The sequence below is a fragment of the Pseudopipra pipra genome, chromosome 25 (genome assembly GCF_036250125.1).
Source record: "Pseudopipra pipra isolate bDixPip1 chromosome 25, bDixPip1.hap1, whole genome shotgun sequence".
NCBI classification, from domain to species: domain Eukaryota; kingdom Metazoa; phylum Chordata; class Aves; order Passeriformes; family Pipridae; genus Pseudopipra; species Pseudopipra pipra.
This window is the reverse complement of record NC_087573.1, coordinates 2,382,226-2,400,782: the sequence shown is the minus strand read 5'-3', so window position 1 is coordinate 2,400,782 and position 18,557 is coordinate 2,382,226. Positions and strand designations below refer to the sequence as shown.

At 46.3% G+C, this 18,557-nt stretch overlaps 2 protein-coding genes across 2 annotated transcripts; one reads left to right on the top strand and one right to left on the bottom strand.

The window, feature by feature from the left end:
* Nucleotides 1-218: 218 nt before the first annotated feature.
* On the bottom strand, nt 219-6,458 carry DYRK3 (dual specificity tyrosine phosphorylation regulated kinase 3). The gene is made up of 3 exons (XM_064635990.1): nt 6,332-6,458; nt 5,635-5,750; nt 219-1,873 (listed from the first exon to the last, which is right to left on the bottom strand). The coding sequence occupies exons 1-3, from the start codon at nt 6,369-6,371 to the stop codon at nt 311-313; spliced, it is 1,719 nt and encodes a 572-aa protein (XP_064492060.1). The 5' UTR covers nt 6,372-6,458; the 3' UTR covers nt 219-310.
* Nucleotides 6,459-7,570: 1,112 nt separating this feature from the next.
* Nucleotides 7,571-18,279, top strand: EIF2D (eukaryotic translation initiation factor 2D). Its single transcript, XM_064635989.1, has 15 exons — nt 7,571-7,777; nt 8,862-9,052; nt 9,605-9,688; nt 11,732-11,822; nt 12,481-12,588; nt 13,446-13,720; nt 13,820-13,937; nt 14,399-14,444; nt 14,915-15,018; nt 15,306-15,464; nt 16,111-16,200; nt 16,288-16,383; nt 17,525-17,645; nt 17,771-17,945; nt 18,039-18,279. Exons 1-15 carry the CDS (start codon nt 7,722-7,724, stop codon nt 18,107-18,109), a joined length of 1,785 nt encoding a protein of 594 aa, XP_064492059.1. The 5' UTR covers nt 7,571-7,721; the 3' UTR covers nt 18,110-18,279.
* Nucleotides 18,280-18,557: the final 278 nt, after the last annotated feature.

Below are 18,557 nucleotides of genomic sequence, written 5' to 3'. Positions count from 1 at the left end.
GTTAAACCATGATAAGAAACAGCTTGATTTCTAAAACAACATTTTTAAACAGCACATCTGCCACGCTGTCCTTGTACCCACCAGCTGAGCTGACCTCCCCAGGAATGGAATATCCCCCACGGTGTGAGTGAAGCAACTGGATAAAAGTTAGCCCTTTAAATGTGAACATTTTGACTGATCTCTGAAAATTCAAGATGTAGCCTCTAACAAACAGTAACTCCATTAAAAACCTCTGCATTTAATTTCCTTGCACGTGGTGAACGGACAGTTGGAACACGAGGGGCGTGTTCCGGAAATCCAGAACTCCCCACTAGCTGACCAGTTTGGGGAGCACGGAACAGAGAGGAATATTGCTACCAGAGTCAGATCCCAAATTAGCCCTCAGCTTGTTGGCTCCTGCAACCACGGATGGCAGCCTGGACCCCGTCCCTTGGAAGGAGCTTGTGTAGCTGGGGATCCTTCTGTTGGTGGTTCTATCCAAAGGGGGCGGTTTGGGTGCTCGTTTACAAATCCAGGGGTGCCGCAGAGCCTGGCCCGGAGTCATGCGCGCGGCAGGATCCCAGCTCAGGCACTCCTTCAGGAAGTCTATGAACAAGGGGTCATCACAGCCCTTCAGGGCTGTCACCCAGTCCTTGTTCCCTGGAGCTTCCCGAACCTTCCCCCGGCGCGAGCGGCTCCCGTTCAGGGTCACTTTGCCGTCCGCGTGCGTCGTGACGGTGCAGTAGCGAGGGTGACCCTTGGAGTTGATGAAGTTCTTGGCTCGCTTGGACTGATCCAAAAGCTTCTGGGGTGGCATTCCAAGAAGTTCCATCATACAGGCCAGCTGGTCTGCCTCGTCCTCCCCAGGAAAAAGAGGGTACCCAGTCAAAAGCTCCACCAGGATACAGCCAAAACTCCACATGTCTATGGGCAACCCATAGCGGCTTCCCAGGATCACCTCTGGCGCCCGATAGAACCGAGACTGGATGTACGTGTAGACTCTTTGGTGCTCAAAGCAGCTGGACCCAAAATCTATAACCTTGATTGCACTCCTCCCGTACTGTTTTAGGAGGATGTTTTCTGGCTTCAAGTCACAGTGGATGATTCTGTTCCTATAAAGAGCAGCCAAACACTGCAGGATGGAGTGAGCAAACTTCCGCACCAGCTGGAGACCGAAGCCCTGAAACTTATTCTTTTTAATCAGCTCGTACAGGTTCACACTCAAGAGCTCGAAGGTCATACAGATGTGGTTCCTAAAGGTGAAGCTTTCCAGCATGTGAATGACATTCATAGTGTCTGTTTTATCCTGCTTCTTCAGGTGCTCCAGGATCCGGATCTCCTCCGCCGCTTGGCGATGGAACCTCTTCTCGTTGCGAACCATCTTTAAGGCCAAGTGTTGGTGGAGTTTGTGATCGTAGACTTTGGCAACTTGTCCAAAACTGCCCTTGCCAATGATTTTGAGCACTTCATACCTGTAGGCAAGGTGGTCATGGGGCACGTGGATGTAGCTGCCTTGGTCATCGTCGTAGCCGCCGTTGTTGGGGCCGCCGATGACTCCTTGTCTCTTTTTTGCAGCTGGACCCACAAAGTAAATCTCAGAAAAATTAAATATCTCTTGCTGCTCATAAGCAGATAACTGGTGCCTGTACTGTTTGACAGCCTGCTCTGGAGCTTGGGAAAGACATCTCAGTGCTCTGCCCCCAGTTCTAGAAGAGCTTACGTTGTCTACGATTTTATCTTTTGACAAGGAAGGGAGAGGTCTTTCTAAACCAGAAACTCCTGCACTCTGGAGAGAACTGCTCCTTTTGTTGCCAGAGTCCTCAAATAACTGCTCCACTTTGACCTGATTTCCAGGCAGAGACTGATCCTTCATCATGAGTTTGTTGATAGAAACCTACAGATAGAGGAAAAAAAAGGACTTTAGTTTATCTTTTAAAGCACAGGCTAAGAACAAAAGCAATACCAACATAAAACAAAATCACTAACACCAATGCGTTTGGCATTTATTGGGAACAAATATAAAATGCTGGATTAAATTAAGTTACAAGCACAGTTATAAAAAGGTACACAAAGAGAAAGCAACTCACTGAAACAGCACTTGCACGGATGCAACGTGCTTTTAAATCCATAAAGGGAAACCCTAGAGAGCCAAACACTCCAAAAGGACACAATACCTATCTCTAGTCAGCAAACTGCCAGGGAGCAGCTATGTTTAGCTTTAAACGTGGGTGCAGCAACACAACCAACGACAGATGCAACTTGCACCTGTCTGGAACAGGCAACGTAACGGGAACGTGCCGAGAAGTGGCAGGAATATCACACAGACAAGTTGCCAGAGGAAGACAAAGAAACCCCAGCAGGTGACATATGGCTGGTGTGCCCCAGCTGAGAGAGGAGCAGAAGGATGACAGGGCAAGACAAGGTAAACCATCCTTTAAAAAAAAAAAAAAATCTAACAAACATGTTTTTTCTTTGAAGGGCAAAACATCGTTGTATCCATTGTATGGCAGAATCATAAAAGTCCTGAGCTGGAAGAGACCCACAAGGATCATCCAGTCCAACTCCTGGCCCTGCACAGGACACCCCAAAATCCCACCCTGTCCCTGAGAGTGTTGTCCAAATGCTCCTGGAGCTCTGGCAGCCTTGGGGCCGTGCCCACTGCCCTGGGGAGCCTGGTCAGTGCCCAACCACCCTCTGGGGGAAGAACCTTTTCTTGAGATCCAACCTAACCCTGCCCTGACACAGCTCCAGCGGCTCCCTTGGGTCCTGTCTGGTCACCACAGAGGAGAGAGAGCTGCACAACTGTCTTAAGACAGACTTAGAAGCTTTGAATAATTGAGAATATCTCCTACTGCCACTCAGCTGACAGCAGGCAGTAACCACTGCCTCTCACTAAAACATTTACATCTGAAATGAACCCACAGAAGGTGAGAAGAACACTGTGAAATGTTTCAAGCTTGTCATTTTTGCAGTTTAGTAAATGCTGCACTCCCCAGAGGTCAGTTCCCTACTAGCACAGCAGTTATTCCCCTTTCTGCTCACTGACACCCCATGCTGATGGACAGCACAGAGGTGTTGTCTCATCCCATGCAGCCCTGAGGAAGCCCTGCCTTGCAGTGGCAACATCTGTTTTCCATTTTGTCCTTTAATCTAAAAATAAAGATCTCACACACATGCCAAACCGAATCCCTGAAAACCAAAATAACTATACAGGAATCAAACAAAAAATATAAATAAACCTGTAGCCCCACAGCAATAAAACCAAATTCCTTTTTAGTTACATCCAGTCCAACATCTTGGCTTGGTCAGTAAATAAGGGAAGTGAATGTTCTCGCCAAAAACAACTACACACATCTCTTAAAAGGGTCTGTTTGTTGGTGCTGCCTTCAAATGTTAATTCTTGCTCACCAGCCCCCAAAAATGGGCATTTCCTGCAGAAGTCAGTGCTTATCGATGGTGAGGAGGGGCCATGGGATACTTCCTACTAAGTTCCACTCCTCTGGGTCCTATCAACCCAAAAATGCAGTGTACTGGGAGAGACACGCCTTTGCAGAGAGGCTGAAGCAAAAACAACAAAGCCCAGCCCTGGTAACTGAATAAACGCCTTTTTCTTGGAGCCTGGCTGAACCTCTGAGATAAGAATGACTTTTTTTTCAGAGCTGGCTAAAAGACTATCCAGTGCAGCAGACACAAACAGTAAGTTTACAAACAAACAGAAAATATAAACACAGAACTAGGTTCACATTTGTTTTAATATTCTCTATTCAGGAGCAACAGCAACTCTGTTCATGCTGCTGTTCATAGAAAACATTCTGTACCTTTGAATCCCTAAATAACCAAGGAATTCATTATTCCATTTATCCTGGAATGATTTCTTAATGAAGGAACCTTGGCTTTGGATTTCAAACCTGACTCAACAGTAGTAAGGTCTCAATTTTCATCCTTAGAGGACTCCCAAAATCATTTGCCACGTGATGGTGAGACACAAATATAGATCCATCTCCACTTGAACTCAGAAGAGCTGCACTCAAAGTCACACAACTTCTGGGCAACACCAGCTTTATTTCACAAACCACAGCTTTTGTTTTATTGGTAAAAGCACTACCAGCAGGCAAGAAATAAGGCTGACAACAACTCAAACTCTCACTTACGAAACTTCATTTTCATTGACAAGGAAACAGCCCAATTCCTACACAACTGGCTTAGCAAAAGTGCATCAGATATTTTCTGAACACTGAATTAAACAGGCTGAATTCAACCCATGTATTCTCCAAGCACAGAGACTTATGTTCTCCTACAGCTCAGCTGAAGGAATGGGCAGCTGCAGTCACCAGGACTCAATTCTCATGTAACATTACATCCTAACAGAAAAATCTTGCCAGGAAACTAAATATCACTTAAATCCAGATGCTTCCCCATTAAAATTGAGTATCATCCTTGCATGCTGTGCCTCAGTTCCTGCTTGCATGATACCACTCAGGTTGTATTTTATTTATGCATCATCATGCAAAATTGGGCATGTTATAATCCTTAATCTTGCTTTAGGAAGTTAACAGGTTTCAGGGTCAAAATATAGATGAAGATAAGATACACCAGTCAAACAAAATACTCCTGGAGTTATACTTGTATTTAACTGGAGAGTTCCATTCTACTGACTTTTGTTCAGTAATGAACAACTAAAGTTACACTACAACTTAAAACACTGCAATGTTTCTGTATCCCTGCAAACAAAAAACCCCCAACCAGCTACTCTTCAAACTTTCCTGCTCAACAAAACCCTAAATTCCTTCTGCTCTCCCTCAACATTGCCAAAAAGGGAAGACACAGACCCATGACCGAGTTTGCACAAATTAATGACTAATACCTGTTACCATAAAATCCCACAAGGTGATGATTTCCAAATGCATCTTACTCAGGGAAATGCCTATTTTCACTTTTTAGAGAGTGAGACTTTTTTAAGCTCAAGCTCCTTCCCTTCTGCCAGAACTGAACAAGAGCCAAAACACATTAAAAACCCATCTAAAAGACAGATCAGTGTACAAAAGTGCAGCTAAACATGACCACTAGTGCTCAGCTGAATCAATTCAAGGAAAGATCTCCCAACTCCACAACTGCTGAGGGAACACAGCCCTTGTGGAGCAGCCTGTTAACACCTTCAGTCCATAAAGAGCTATTTTGGGAGCAGACGAAGTGACAGATAATGCCCAAGTTTTCAGAGGAGAAAGATACTTTTGTGAGATGTTTGGCAACCATGCAAACCCACACTGCTCCTTCTGCTGTTCCTAAGTACTTATCCGTTGGAATTTTCATGAGGGAAACTAAAATGGAAACGTGCAGGAGGTAAAGCAAAGTGTGTGTGGATTTACTTATCAGCACAAGGCGACATGGCAGAACACTTCAACCCTTTGCAAAGTGACTTTTTTGATTAAAGCACAAGCTGAGGACACTCAGATGGGATTCCTGAGGCTGCCAGCAAGTTCTACAGCGAACACAGCACATCATTTTTACGCTTAGTGAACACAATAATGTTAATAAACTACTACAACGCTGCAAAATCCCACTTTTTTTTGGTCTATAGGGAGATATCTCACTCCTGGATAGTTCTCACTGCCACACAACACAACGTGAAGACACATATGACTTTGAAATACTCACTTGAGGTCTTGGAAGGGAAGAAGGTCCAGAGGTGCTGCGTTCTTCATTTGAAGGCTCCTGGTATCTTAAATCATCTATCCTCATATAGGAATCATATAATCCATCTCCAAACCTGCCTGGAAATGTCCCATATACAAACCAGTTAGTCACAACCACTCACACTGATAAGAGACAGAGTCAAACGCTGACAATTTATCTCCCTTACCACCTTTTCATCTGTAAAATCATCGATTCTCATTCATTTATTAAAGGACCCTCCAAATTTAACTCTGTTTTAATACCGCGACAGAGCGAGCAGCTCTTGGGGAAATCCCGATGTGCGACAGACACTTTTCAATTCAGAGCTCCTCTTTTGTTAATCAAGTTCTGCACTGCGAACACATCCTCGAGAAACCCTGAAAACACCACGCTCCCTGCAGAGACATTTAAACCCACCACGCTCCGCATCGTTTTTCCCCATTTTAAGCAGGGTAATCCCAAACGAGAAAAGCACTTAAAACCACTTGATAGCGGGCTATCCTTTAAAGCAGGTTATCCTTTTAAAAAAATAAAAAGAGATGCGCGAATTACACTTGGGGAAGGGGGGGGGGAAGGAGGAGAAGGCGAACGGGCGGAACCACGCGGGGTTCCCCCGACCCGCAGTGCCCCCCTCCCCTCCCCTCCCCCGAACCGCGGGACCCCCTTCCCGCCGCCTCACCCGCTCCGAGCGGCCCCTCCAGCTTCCTGCCGAGCAGCATCGTGTCCGGGGGACCCCGGCCCCGGCCCCATCCCCGGCGGGTCCCGCTGCCCAGCGCCGCCGCCCCGGCCCCGGCCCCGGCCGTTGCCCCGGGAACGGCCCCCGCCCGCCGCCCGCCCGCGCCTGCGCAGCGCGGCCGGGGCGGGTTTGACTCGCACCCAAATCTGCCGAGTTTCGCCTCCCGCTTCTCTCCCCCCTCCCAACCCCTTAAAGCCTCCCTGGCTCACGTAAGGGAGAAATGCCGCCAGGCGCGACCGCCCCTGCGATGTGCAGCAAGCCCTCGGCGGTGGTTTGGTCGCGCCGGGGCGGATGCTGGCGGGTGAGGTTCCAAGTGCTCTCGTGCGAGGATTCTTGCGAGAGTGTATTTGGGTTAAAGTCACTGCTCCCCTGCGAGTCAAGGGCACTGTTTGCTTAATCCGCTCTGAGGAGCCGCGGGTTTCACACGGTGCGGAGCGGGAATCCTGTGTTTCACTGGGAGGTAGCAGTGGCGTTTTACAACAGCAGGGCTCTCTTACAAGTGTGTATATGTATGGAGTGCATGTACTTCACCAAACCTTTATTAAATTAATAGGAAAAAATAATAGTAAAGTGGTGTGTGCGCGACCTTCTCACTCTCTCCAACTCCCTGACAGGAGGGGGGAGCCGGGGGGGAATCGGGCTCTGCTCCCAGGGAAAAAGGAACAGGAGGAGAGGAAAGACCCCCAAGCTGTGCCTGGGGAGGGTCAGGTTGGATACTTGGGAAAAATTCTCCCTGGAAAGGGTGGTCAGGCCTTGGAAGGGGCTGCGGGGTCCCCGTCCCTGGAGGTGTCCAAGGCAGGACTGGCCGTGGCACTCGGTGCTCTGGGCTGGGGCACAAGGTGGGCACAGGGTGGACTCGGTGATCTTTGAGATCTTTTCCAACCTCCAGTGCCTCTGTGGTCCTGTGAAGGCTGTAGGACTGTATCGCTCCTACCCACTCCACGCTCCTTAACCTCGCGCTAGAAATCAATCAATCCAATCAATCAATCAATCAATCAATCACTAAGAGCCCAGCAAGTCGCAGCGAGAACGGTCCCACTGTTAAGAGCACCTCAGCCAGAAAACAGCTCGGAAGTTTCAGAACAAAACAAAACACACACACCCCCCGAATCTCCGAGCAGCCCCCGCAGCGCCGCGGGGCTCGCATCCCTCCCGCCTTCGTGCGGGGGGCTCCGCGGGGGGACGGGGCACCGGGACCCCCTCACGGTGCCCAGGGGAGCCGGGAGGGCTCGGCCGGGGCCGCTCGGGAGTTCGGCGCCGTTTCCAGCCGGACGGTTTGTGGGCGCGGACGGCGCCATGGCGGCCGCCGCGGGCTGAGGGGGACGGGCCCGCCATGTTCGCCAGGGCGTTCCGCGTGAGGGCCAACACCGCCATCAAGGGCTCCGACCGGTGAGTGCCGCGCCGGGACCCCGCCGGGACCCCACGGGGGACGCGCGGGGAGCGGGCCCGGGCTCGGGGGGGGCTCGGGGAGCTCAGGGGCTGCGGGCGGCGCTGCCCCCGGGAGTCGCCGCTTTCACCTCCTGCTCGTGGTAAACTCCCGGCCGGGGATGGTGCAGTAATTAAAGCAGGTTTAATTGAGTTGTTACTGTTGGATGAGGCTTCTGTGCTTATTTATACCGGCTTCCTGTACGTAAAAACGGGCTGCAAGCGAGATGGAGAGGGGCTTTGGGTGAGGGCATGGAGTGACAGGACAAGGGGGAATGGCTTAAAGCTGAAGAGTGGGTTTAGATGGGATGTTAAGGATAAATTTCTTCTCTGTGAGGGTGGGCAGGCCCTGGCACAGGTTGCCCAGAGAAGCTGTGGCTGCCCCATCCCTGGAAGTGTCCAAGGCCAGATTGGACGGGGTTTGGAGCAACCTGGGCTAGTGGAAGGTGTCCCTGCCCATGGCAGGGGGTGGAACCAGATGGTCTTTAAGGTCCCTTCCCACCCAACCCATTCCGGGATTCTATAATTCTGCTTTACATTCCTGAGCAGCGATGCTGGGCTGACTTACTGATCGCTCAGATTCACTTGACAGTTCTGTGAGTGGCCACACAAACCCACTCTGTGCCGGTCGTGTAGCCTTAAAATCCAATTAAACGCCAATTAAAACTGGGAGACAGGGAAATCTGGCTGCCCCCTGCTCCCCCTGTGGCCGTGGGTGATGGGCTGAGCAAGTGGGACACTCCCAGGGTTTGTGCTCAGGAGCTCAGAGTAATGAAATCACAGCACAAAACAGAGGCAGAGACAGCAAACAGGAGCTGTAAGCAGATGTTTAGGGAAGATATGAGCAAGGCAAGTGTATTGGGCTTTTTTCCAGTATTCCTCCACCATGCAGCTACCTCATTTGTAAACCTGGACACAAATGCCTCAAATTGTCATCTGTGAAAAGGTGGGAATCTCAGGAACAACCAGCAAAAATAACTACCGATCTAGGAATTATTCTGACAGTCTAGAACAGCTTTGTAACACATTTGTGGTTTCATCATTGCAGGAGAAAGCTACGAAATGATGTTGCAGCAGCTTTTCCCAACTTTAGTGCTGAACAACTGGCTGAGTTTATTCCATACAAGCAAGAGCTCAATGTCATCAAAATATACTGTCACAGAGGGGAGGCTGTCACTGTTTACATGAATCAGAGGAACCCAATACTGTTTGAAGTGGAGAAAGCTCTGTATCCAACAGGTATGGGGAGGGAACTGAAATAATCCCCCCTCTTTATTTAGCTTTCTCCAAAGTACTTAAGTACTTCTCACTGTCATATCTGTACACTTCATAATCTTTAGTGCATTTATTCCACCAACATCTTTGCAAAATCCTGGATTCTTGCCATAAGAAGGAAATGGATGTGCTCAGAGGTTGGAAACCAGGAAACAAATCTTTTAAGCCATAATTTAGCTTCTTAGCCCCTTTTCTGCCTCGTCTGCTGGAAGGTGTAATTCCAAGAAGCATGATATCCACTCTCAGGCAACCCTGGAATTGGGCAGTGAATTACTCTAGTATTCTATGCTTTTATTTTTCTCATATGCACTTACCTGTTGCAGTAGCATTTTAGCTCAAAGTGTCTGTGATTGAAGGAAAATAATGCAAAAATTTATCTGTAATCTTCATAATAATTCATAAGAACTTGAATCAATTAGCAGTTTGCTTTTCTCCATCACATCTAATAATTATTGCAGGATTATTCTAACTTCAGATTTCTTGATTTTTTTGAAATTGGGTTCTGTTTTGGGACAGTGTACTCTCTGTGGGCCTACCCAGATCTTCTCCCTGCCTTTTCAACATGGCCCCCAGTGCTACAGAAACTTGCAGGAGGAGCAGGTAAGAGAACCAGAACTTTGTGACTTTGCACTGCAAAAAGGAGTTGCCTTCAGTTTTTGGTTTTTTTTTTTTTTTTTGTCTTATCTTTCCCAGTGGCAAAAATGTACCTGTATAAAGAATTAAGTACTCAAAGGTAATTCCTGGTGGTGTCCTAAAAAGGAAAATAAAAAGATTTATGAATGAAACAAAGTAGGTTAAGCTGTTTAAATGCAGTAACCTGTTCCACGTGGGAGTCTCAGATTTGGAGATACTTCTCAGGGTGCTGAGCAGCTGTGAACTGGGACACAGAGCTGCCTGAGCCATTGGTCTGTCTCTTTTATAACTTCCCTTGAGCAGCTGAGTTCCTTTGCTCCCACCCTGCTTCCTGTCAGTTCTGAGGTGAACTAACTTATCCTGTGGATAAACTCACAGAGGTGAGTTTATATTGGAACCTGCAGTTGCAAGCACTGTCAGGTAAATTGTGGATTGTGCAGGTGAGGTTTGAGTTGAATTCCTGGGCTACTGGCTCTACCACCTCATTATGGATCAAGACTAACAAGAAAGGAGTCTATTTTCTGGAACCTGCTTTGGATGCAGTTCAACCTCAGGAGAATCAGGTCATTATAAACTTTAAATTGCTGAACTGCTCAAGCAGAAAAAGATTAAATTGTAGCTGCTGCAGCCTTGTTCTGTACCTGGCAGCGTTCATGTAGGAAGAGAGGTCTTTTTCCATTACACAGTGTCTAAAGTACAACTCGGGTCCCTTTGTTTGCTTTTGGGGAAAATAAAGTGCTTGAATGTGTGGCTGTGATAGACATCTGAGCAAGCCTGGCTGCTGACTTGTAATGACCCAGTTTCTGGGGGGAAAATAAAAAGACCTGCTAATGGGGGAAGGACGTTGATGAAAGGGCTGTGGGTCATTCATCGCCCGTGGCAACCAGGCTACCTCTGGGTAGGATCCAAAGATAAGAAGCTGCCCAGGAGACAATGGCCACAAAGGCAGTGGGAGAGGTAGAGCCACTTCTCAGAAGGGAGAGGAAAGGCAGGAGCAGTTCTGCAGCCTTGGAGTGGGGGGGAGCAGATTTGGGGAGCATTCAGTTACAAAGAGAAGCATAGTAGTGCTTTTCCTGATATCTCTTCCATGAATTCCAGTATCTCCCATCTGCCCTGGTTACTGACATAATTTAATGCCACTTACCTGGTCACATTTAGGTCTTTATGTGGTTTCTGTCCTCAGCAGTGTGGAGCTTTGGTTGCAGCTGCAGAGTTCATTCTAGATTTGCTGAAAGTATTTCTGAGAGTGAAGGGGGCGAAAAAATCTTGTTGGCTTCTTCAGCATACACATTAAATGTGGGATGCTGAGGAAAAATGGGTGAGATGCCTTCAAAAGCAGACCATGGCACACAGGTCAGTGCAAAGAGCTGCTGTGGGGGAGAGCAGGTGCCCTTTACACAGTTTGGTGATGGCATCATGCCATGCCAACTGTCCTTTACTCACATGCCAGGCTGCTCATCCCAGGTGTGGAAAGCTGAAGGAGGCAGGTGTACAGTTTCTGTCCAGATCATCAAGGAGATGATGAAGGCATCTTCCTGAGAATGCACAGCTGAGTGCAGCTGTTGTGTCACATCCAGGGGGGCTGGGGCACCAGTGGCAAATCTCAGGCAATTTTCTCTTCAGGGAGAGAGCTGCTGGGATAACCTGCCCTTGGCACAGGGGAGAGCAAATGGTTCCAGACACATCTCCTTGTTCCTTTCTCTTTTCATGTCATTAATGAGTGATGCTCTCTAGGCTGGGAGCTCCTACCTTTCTGTTCAAAACAGTCCCTCAGGCCTGAGCAAGCTCTGCAGTTTTTTGGGATGTGCCCAGCACCCTTATGAACTGGATCCCTTACTCCACAGGGAAGAAGTGCTGCCTTACCAGGAGAACTGGGGAATGAGGTTTTCTCTGCCATGTGCTCAGCTGAGAACAGGCTCGTGTTTCTGCTGAGTAACAGGAGGGAGGGGGTGGAGGAGGCAGTGGCCGAGCCTTTCATTGAGAAATGGATGCTCTTCACTCTTCCCTCAGATCTGATGCTGCCAGGAGTTGTGGTGCCATCTTCTGGCTTCCCTCAGGTGGAGCAGGGCACACTCTGTGCTGTCACCCTCCTGGGAAACAGGTACAGGGGATTCTTTATTTCTCATCCTTTTTAGAAAGCAAAAATTAAACAAAGAGATTTTTTTTTAACAGGAAGCCTCTGGGGGTTTTGAGGACATCAAAGCAGAATTGTTCCCGTGCATTTATTTGATGCACTGTGGGCTTAAAAAATGGAAAATACAGCAGGAAAAAAAAATCCACTTAATTTTTTGGGTTAGGATATGTTTGAGCTGAGGTGGACAGCTTTGTAAATTGGTTCTTTTGGACTGGTGGGGGCACAACTGGTAGATTTGTTTTGAAACAGAGCAATTTTTTTTGCAAAAAATTGGATTCTACACAATTGTCTTTCTGCCTGTGAAATTCTGAGTGAGGGAGCAGTGCTAAAGCTGTTGTTTTCCCCCTCACTGCTAATCTCTTTTGGCAGTGCATGCACTTCTGGTAATTTATTAAAATCTGTGACTGCACAACCTTTACTTCATCCCAGCTGCACATATCCTTGGGATTCTTTGGAAGACTTTGCACAGCAGAAAGATAACCATAAACCACACAGATGCTTAAAAAACCCCAGGTTTTAAAGAGCAAGGATGTTGTAAAAGAAATCCAGTGTATCCCAGTGGCACAGCCTGTCCAACAGCCCAGTGTGTTTGTGGTCCTGCTCTAACACTCCCTTCTTTTCCCAGAGCTCCAGTGGCAGTTGCAGTTGCCACCATGTCCACTGCACAAATGCTGGCTGCTGGAATGAAGGGGAAGGGCTTTGCTGTGCTGCACACTTACCTGGATCACCTCTGGTGGGTACCTTGCCAGGCCTTTGGGAGAATGGGTAACAAGTCCCACTGTTCACTAACATCAAAATCTGTGCCCCAGTAAGACTGGTCAGGTCAACTTATTGAGTTATTTGGGTACAGCTTAGATATGACCATTATTAAGGATTCAGCTGCTTGATTTGACTGACCACAGTTTTCTGACAGAAGCAGGTGCCTGGCCTGATATCTCTCCTTTATATATATTGGAAATAGGTATATAAAATTATTCACTTGATTCAGTTCCTTCAGCCTGAGTGTAATTATTATAGAAATGAAGTTAGAGCAATCCTGCTGCCCTTATTTTAGAAAATCTTGTTCAATGCCAGGTTGGATGGGGCCCTGAGAAACCTGGTCTAGTGAGGATTTGCTGTCTAATTTGGCAATCCTAGAGCAGAACTGGAAGAAAGCAGATAAAATTGGGGAAAGCCAGTGGAAGTGTCCAAGGCCTGGTTGGATGGGGCTTGGAGCAACCTGGGATAGTGGAAAGTGTCCATGCCTATGGCAGGGGGTGGAATGAGATGAGCTTTAAGGTCCCTTCCAACCAAAATCATTCTGTGATTGAAATGACAATAATTTTTGCTTATAATCAGTCAACTGTGTCAATCTCAACCAAATAAATGAGTTGCTCTGCATTCAGATTCAACTGGTCTGCCCAGTTTTAAATTAAGATTGATGGGGAACATAAGAGTTTATGGAGGAAGATGAGTTAAAATTAAATGTTATAGTTTTGAGAATGCAGAAAATTATCTGTGCGGCTGCCAGTGCCTTGTTTTCTCAGGGTGACATTTGTTCATTGCCCTGTGGGTTTCAAAGCTGTGTTATGCTTTTTCTTCCTTTTATAGGGAATATGGTGACAAATCTTATCCTCCTACCTTAGCTCCCTTGGTCCCAGATTGTGCTGGAGATGAGGAAGAGCAGGAGGGGAAAGAGCCTGTCAGCAGCTTCCCCCCTGAGCCAGTGCAGCACGTGGACATGGGGGAGTTGAGCCTGAAGGAGCAGGACAGTTGTGCAGAACTGCTGGGAAAGGAGGAATCTCATGAGAACAGAGCTGCAGAACCAGCTGAAAATGCCAGCCCAGAGGATCAGCAGCAACCTGAAGACAGCAGGACTCCACAAGGTATTTTTGCACCCAAATGAAACCAAACTGTGCCCCTTTGGTTTGCTGAAGCCCACAAACAACTCACAGCCTACTTGTCCTTTTTTTTTTTCCCTGCAGAGCAAATGGATGCTTTATTTAATCAGTGCTTTTTTCATGCCTTAAAATGCAAAGTGAAGAAGTCAGATCTCCCTCTGCTCACCAGCACATTCCTGAGAAGCCACATGTTCTCCTGCTGGTACGTGGTACAAGGATTGCCCTGGGATTTGCATGCTGGGATTTGGGCTTTAAAACATGGAAATTGATATTTAGGATGAAGGGTTTGACTCAAAAGTAGAATCCAGTCCTTATCTACGATGATCTAAGATTATGCTCACTTGTGACATCAAATGCTTTGATCAAATATAATCCTTACATCAAATACTTGGATGTAAGGATTGTCCAGACCTGGATCTGCCAACTTGAGCTGGCTGACACTTGTTTCAGGATGGTTTATTCACCTGAATGGCTGTTTGCCTGTCCACAAGAACATCAGCACTAGTTTCACTCATCATGTTCTATTTATTGGCTTCTTAAGTAATTCTTTCTCTGTGTGATTTGTATTTCCACTGTTAAGAAACTTCTAGCCTAAGTAGCAAGATTTAAGAAGAAATGAAGGGTGACTTATAACTAAAGAACTTTTAAAAAATCCATTTGTAGCCCTGCTGGACAACAACTGGACATAAAGAAATCAAGCTATAAGAAGGTGAGATTTTTCTGGTGGGTTTATTTTTTTTTCCCAATGATTTAAATAAGAAACAGGAGGAAAGAAAAAGTTTGAAGTCAGAATTGTTCAAGTGTTAGTAAAACAAGCAAACCAAAAAAACCTAGAAGCTGTTCTTAAAAGCCAGGTTCTTTTTCTCAGCTCTCTGCTCCTGTGGGATCCAGGGGGAAAAGTAATTATCCTGAAGGCATGAGCATGGATCTGCTTGGAATGCAGCTAATGCTCTCTGCCACCATGTACTGAGACCTACCAAAGGAACACTTGCTTTTACTCTGTTTTACAGAGGCACTCACTGCTCCTTAGCAATTGAGAAGCAAAGGTGTGGGATGTGGGTTTTTTTTTTCTTTAAAAGAAGTTTTTCTGATTTAGCAAGTAACTTTAGGGCAGTCAGAAACACGTGAACAGCAATTTAAAATGCTTGACTCCACATTTCTGATGGTTGCTTCCTTCAGTTCTCCAAATTCCTGCAATCCATGCAGAACCAGAAGATCTTACAAGTGAAGGAGCTGAACAAAGGTGTGGAGAGCATTGTGGAAGTGGACTGGAAACACCCAGAGTACGTAGAATATCCCAGTCTTTAAACAAGTTGGTAATCTCTGAAATAAGGGAGTGGAACCTGCTGCTTCCAGCTCTATTTCCTATACTCTGCTTGAATTCCTGAATAGCTGCAGAGCCCTCATTTCCTGATTTTAATATGCTCTAGAGGGGTTTTTTACCCTCTTTCTGTACATAATTTCTTGTTTCCTGCTCTTGTAAAGTTCTTCCAGGTTAACTGGACTCCCAGTGCAATGGAAGTGAGAACTTTCAATCCCTTTCACTCACACCAAACAATCCTTATTTCAGCATTAAAGCATTTGCAGTCCCTGAAGAATTTTCTTCAGCCTCTGCTGCCCAAGACAGCAAGAATGAAGATGGGGAACAAGTGTACCATGCTCCTGAAATCATTCCTCTCTATGGGGTCTCAACCCAAATGGTCCCACTCTTCCAGGAGTCTGGACATGGGTAAGCACTAGAGAAGTACAACAAAACCATTGTTACCTGAAGAGAGGGACAAACAAACCTGATACCATTTGTCTGCCCTCCTGGGGAGGGCCCTGCCAGGCTGTGATGGCACTCAGGAAGAGATTCAGTGCTTCAAAAAGGGAAGAAGGATGAGAGGCTGTGACAGCTGCTTTCAGCAAGTACATCACTTCTCCCACAGCTGAGGAGGTGATAGCTCAAGTGTCAAAATTGAGACATTTTACTTGGATTGTCTTAATTTCCCATTGGATGAGGCATATCCTGCCCACCCACATGTGGTTTACTTAAAAGAGGTAATTTAAAGAACTCACTTGCCTCCTTGTGCCCTTACCTTGCCTGTTTTGGTGTAGTTTAGATTGTACTCAGTCTTTCTTCAGCTGAGCCTTTGTGTGCATTAGGGTCATCCCCCCAAACTAGGCTCCCAAAACAAGTTTAGAATCTCTGTAAATTATTGCTCTGAGCCTTTAATCTCAGTACAGCAACTGAGGCATAGCAAGAAAGCCCTTTTTAGCAGACAAATATCAGTATTTTGCTACTGAATGCAGAGTAGTTGCTGTTTGTGACATAGTGCCAGAACCCAGCATTCAAATAATTAAAGTAATAAGTTCCAAATGTTCTTTCTGTTTAGAAAAGGCAGCGTCCTCTCAAGCAATGAGGTGAGAGACATCATCATTAACTATGTGAAGACTAACGAGTTGGTGGATGAATCAAACAAAAAGTGAGTTTTCCTGCCCTGCTTCCACGAGAGATGCTGAAATTAGAGGGCAAAAGTGATTTGCTTCTAATGCATGTTTTTGTTTTGCAGCCTTGTGAAGGTGAATGCCATTCTGTGTGACTGCCTGTTAGAAAAATCAGAACAAGATGAGATCTCACACCTTACATGGGATGACCTCTTGAGCAGGTGATTGTTTTCCCAGTGTTTTCCCAGTTTTCAGAATCACACAGGTTTATTGCATGCAACTCAAAGCCCCATGTTAGGAGCTGGTAAAGTTTTAACTTCCTGCTGGTAATACAACAAAAGTAGCCAGAGACCTCCACTTGAACGATCTCATTATTTAATGAGTAGATACAATTAACTACTGTTGGAGGGTTTTTTTGTTTACCTGGTAACCACTTATCAAGGAACACTTGCTAAACAAACAGTGGCTGGTTCTGTGTATAATCCATGTGTACATATTTATAAAGTCATCTTTGCAGTAGATAACTGAACATGCCCTTTGTAGGTAGTCAGCCTGCTCCTCTGTGCAGCACAACTTCAGAGACTCCCACAATGGTTTGGCTTGGAAGGGATCTTAAGGATCATCTTATTCCACCCCCTGCCATGGGCAGGGACACCTTCCACTAGCCCAGGTGGCTCCAGCCTGGCCTTGGACACTTTCAGGGGTGGGGCAGCCACAGCTTCTCTGGGCAACCTGTGCCAGGGCCTCCCCACCCTCACAGAGAAGAATTCCTTCCCAATATCCTCTTTCAGCTTCAAGACAACTTTTGCATTTATAACCTAACTCCACCTTTTAGATCTAAGAGCTCCAAGTATCTGACACAAGATCATTTCCATATATTTTGCCTAAGTATATCCAGTATCTTTCTTACCTTGAGTTTCTTCATCACACCATGTTTCTGAGGCTCCTCCAGCTGCTTCCTTTGTTTCTGAACTCAGCTTTGCTCGTGGGTCAGGAACACAATTTATGCTGAATTTTAAACTGAAGTTGCTTCACCAGTCTGTGAAAAACAGCTGAACCATAGATTAAAGGCCAAATGAAATAAGATTTTTCCTCTGCAAGAACTAATTTGTACCCGGTAAAACTTTATCATCTAAGCTATAATTTTTGTGAGTCAGTAGACTTGCTTTCTTTTTAGTCACTCCCTTTCTTTAAATCATAGCTGGGATGCAAATCTTTTCAGGAGACCATCTTTCATTATCTTCTTAAGATACAAATTCTTATTCCACGTACAGTCTTGCCTTTCTTGTGCTTCCAAAAACCTGTGAGAGGCTGCACAATGAACTGCTGCACTGAGTAACTGGGTGTCTAAACTTTCTTCAGGTGCCTTGAACGACTGCAGCCCTTCCACCAGGTGACATTTGTTGGACAAGAACCTGTTGTGAGGAAAGGATACATCGCACACATCGACATAACCATAGCCCAGAGATCATCAAATAAGAAGGTAAAAAAGAGAACTGAAATGAGGGTGTTTGAGCAGAAGCCCAGATCCCAAGAGCTGGGCTTTTTCTGGGTTGAGGGATCCATGATTTGCTGATGGGGTGTTTGCAATCCTCATTAACCCCACAGGTGACAATTATCAAGAACCTGGAGCCCTATGGTCTGGACCCCCAGTGTGTGGCCAACACCCTGCAACAGAAAGCACAAGCCAGTGCCACCCTCAACCCCATACCAGGAGCCAAAGACAGAGTTCAGGTCCAGATCCAAGGGAACCAAATCCATCACCTGGCCAAGATCCTGCTGGGTGAGTGGCTGCCAGGGCTGGTTGCAGCGAGAATGGGATTTTAATTCTTGGGCTTGTTCAGCTGAAGTGAGTGAACTCTTGGTTGTGTTGCAGAGGAGTATCAGCTCCCTCGGAAGTACATCCGAGGCCTGGAGAAGGCTCCAAAGCTCAGCAGGAAGAAGTAGGAGAAAAATCTCCTGTTTCTAGGAGTGTTTTCTGCCAACAAATCAAGGATCACGTGCAGGCCCTGTTCGTTCAAAACTCAGTCCTGGATGTTTACAAGGTCTGGAATTCACCCAAATAATGATATTGCTCCAGGTGTTCATTTTTCATAAAAATAAAAAGCTCAGTAAAACCCCTGGCATTATGCTTTTGTCATATTTTGTAGGAGTTCCTAGTGATACACTGATTTTCTGGCTGCAGTGGCTTTTGGGTAGTTTAACATTCTTGCTTTGCATGTGATAAAATGTGAACAAAATGCATTCCACCAACACATCATCCTGGGACAGCCTCAGTGCTCTGCCATAATTATGTTTGTCAGAAGTAAAAACCCATTTGCCTTTAGATTTTAGCCTTTTAAACATTTCCAGGTAATAATACAGACATTTCAGCACTGAGAACAAACTCTATTAG

Bases quoted from the DNA above. Each gene is read 5' to 3' on its own strand.
- DYRK3 (XM_064635990.1), bottom strand. From the start codon at position 6,371: ATGCTGCTCGGCAGGAAGCTGGAGGGGCCGCTCGGAGCGG. The intron at 5,751-6,331 runs GTGAGGCGGCGG...GGACATTTCCAG, and splicing joins GGAGGGGCCGCTCGGAGCGG to GCAGGTTTGGAGATGGATTA. The intron at 1,874-5,634 runs GTGAGTATTTCA...CTCTATCTGTAG, and splicing joins CTTCCCTTCCAAGACCTCAA to GTTTCTATCAACAAACTCAT.
- EIF2D (XM_064635989.1), top strand. From the start codon at position 7,722: ATGTTCGCCAGGGCGTTCCGCGTGAGGGCCAACACCGCCATCAAGGGC. The intron at 9,053-9,604 runs GTATGGGGAGGG...GTTTTGGGACAG, and splicing joins GAAAGCTCTGTATCCAACAG to TGTACTCTCTGTGGGCCTAC. The intron at 16,384-17,524 runs GTGATTGTTTTC...AACTTTCTTCAG, and splicing joins TGGGATGACCTCTTGAGCAG to GTGCCTTGAACGACTGCAGC.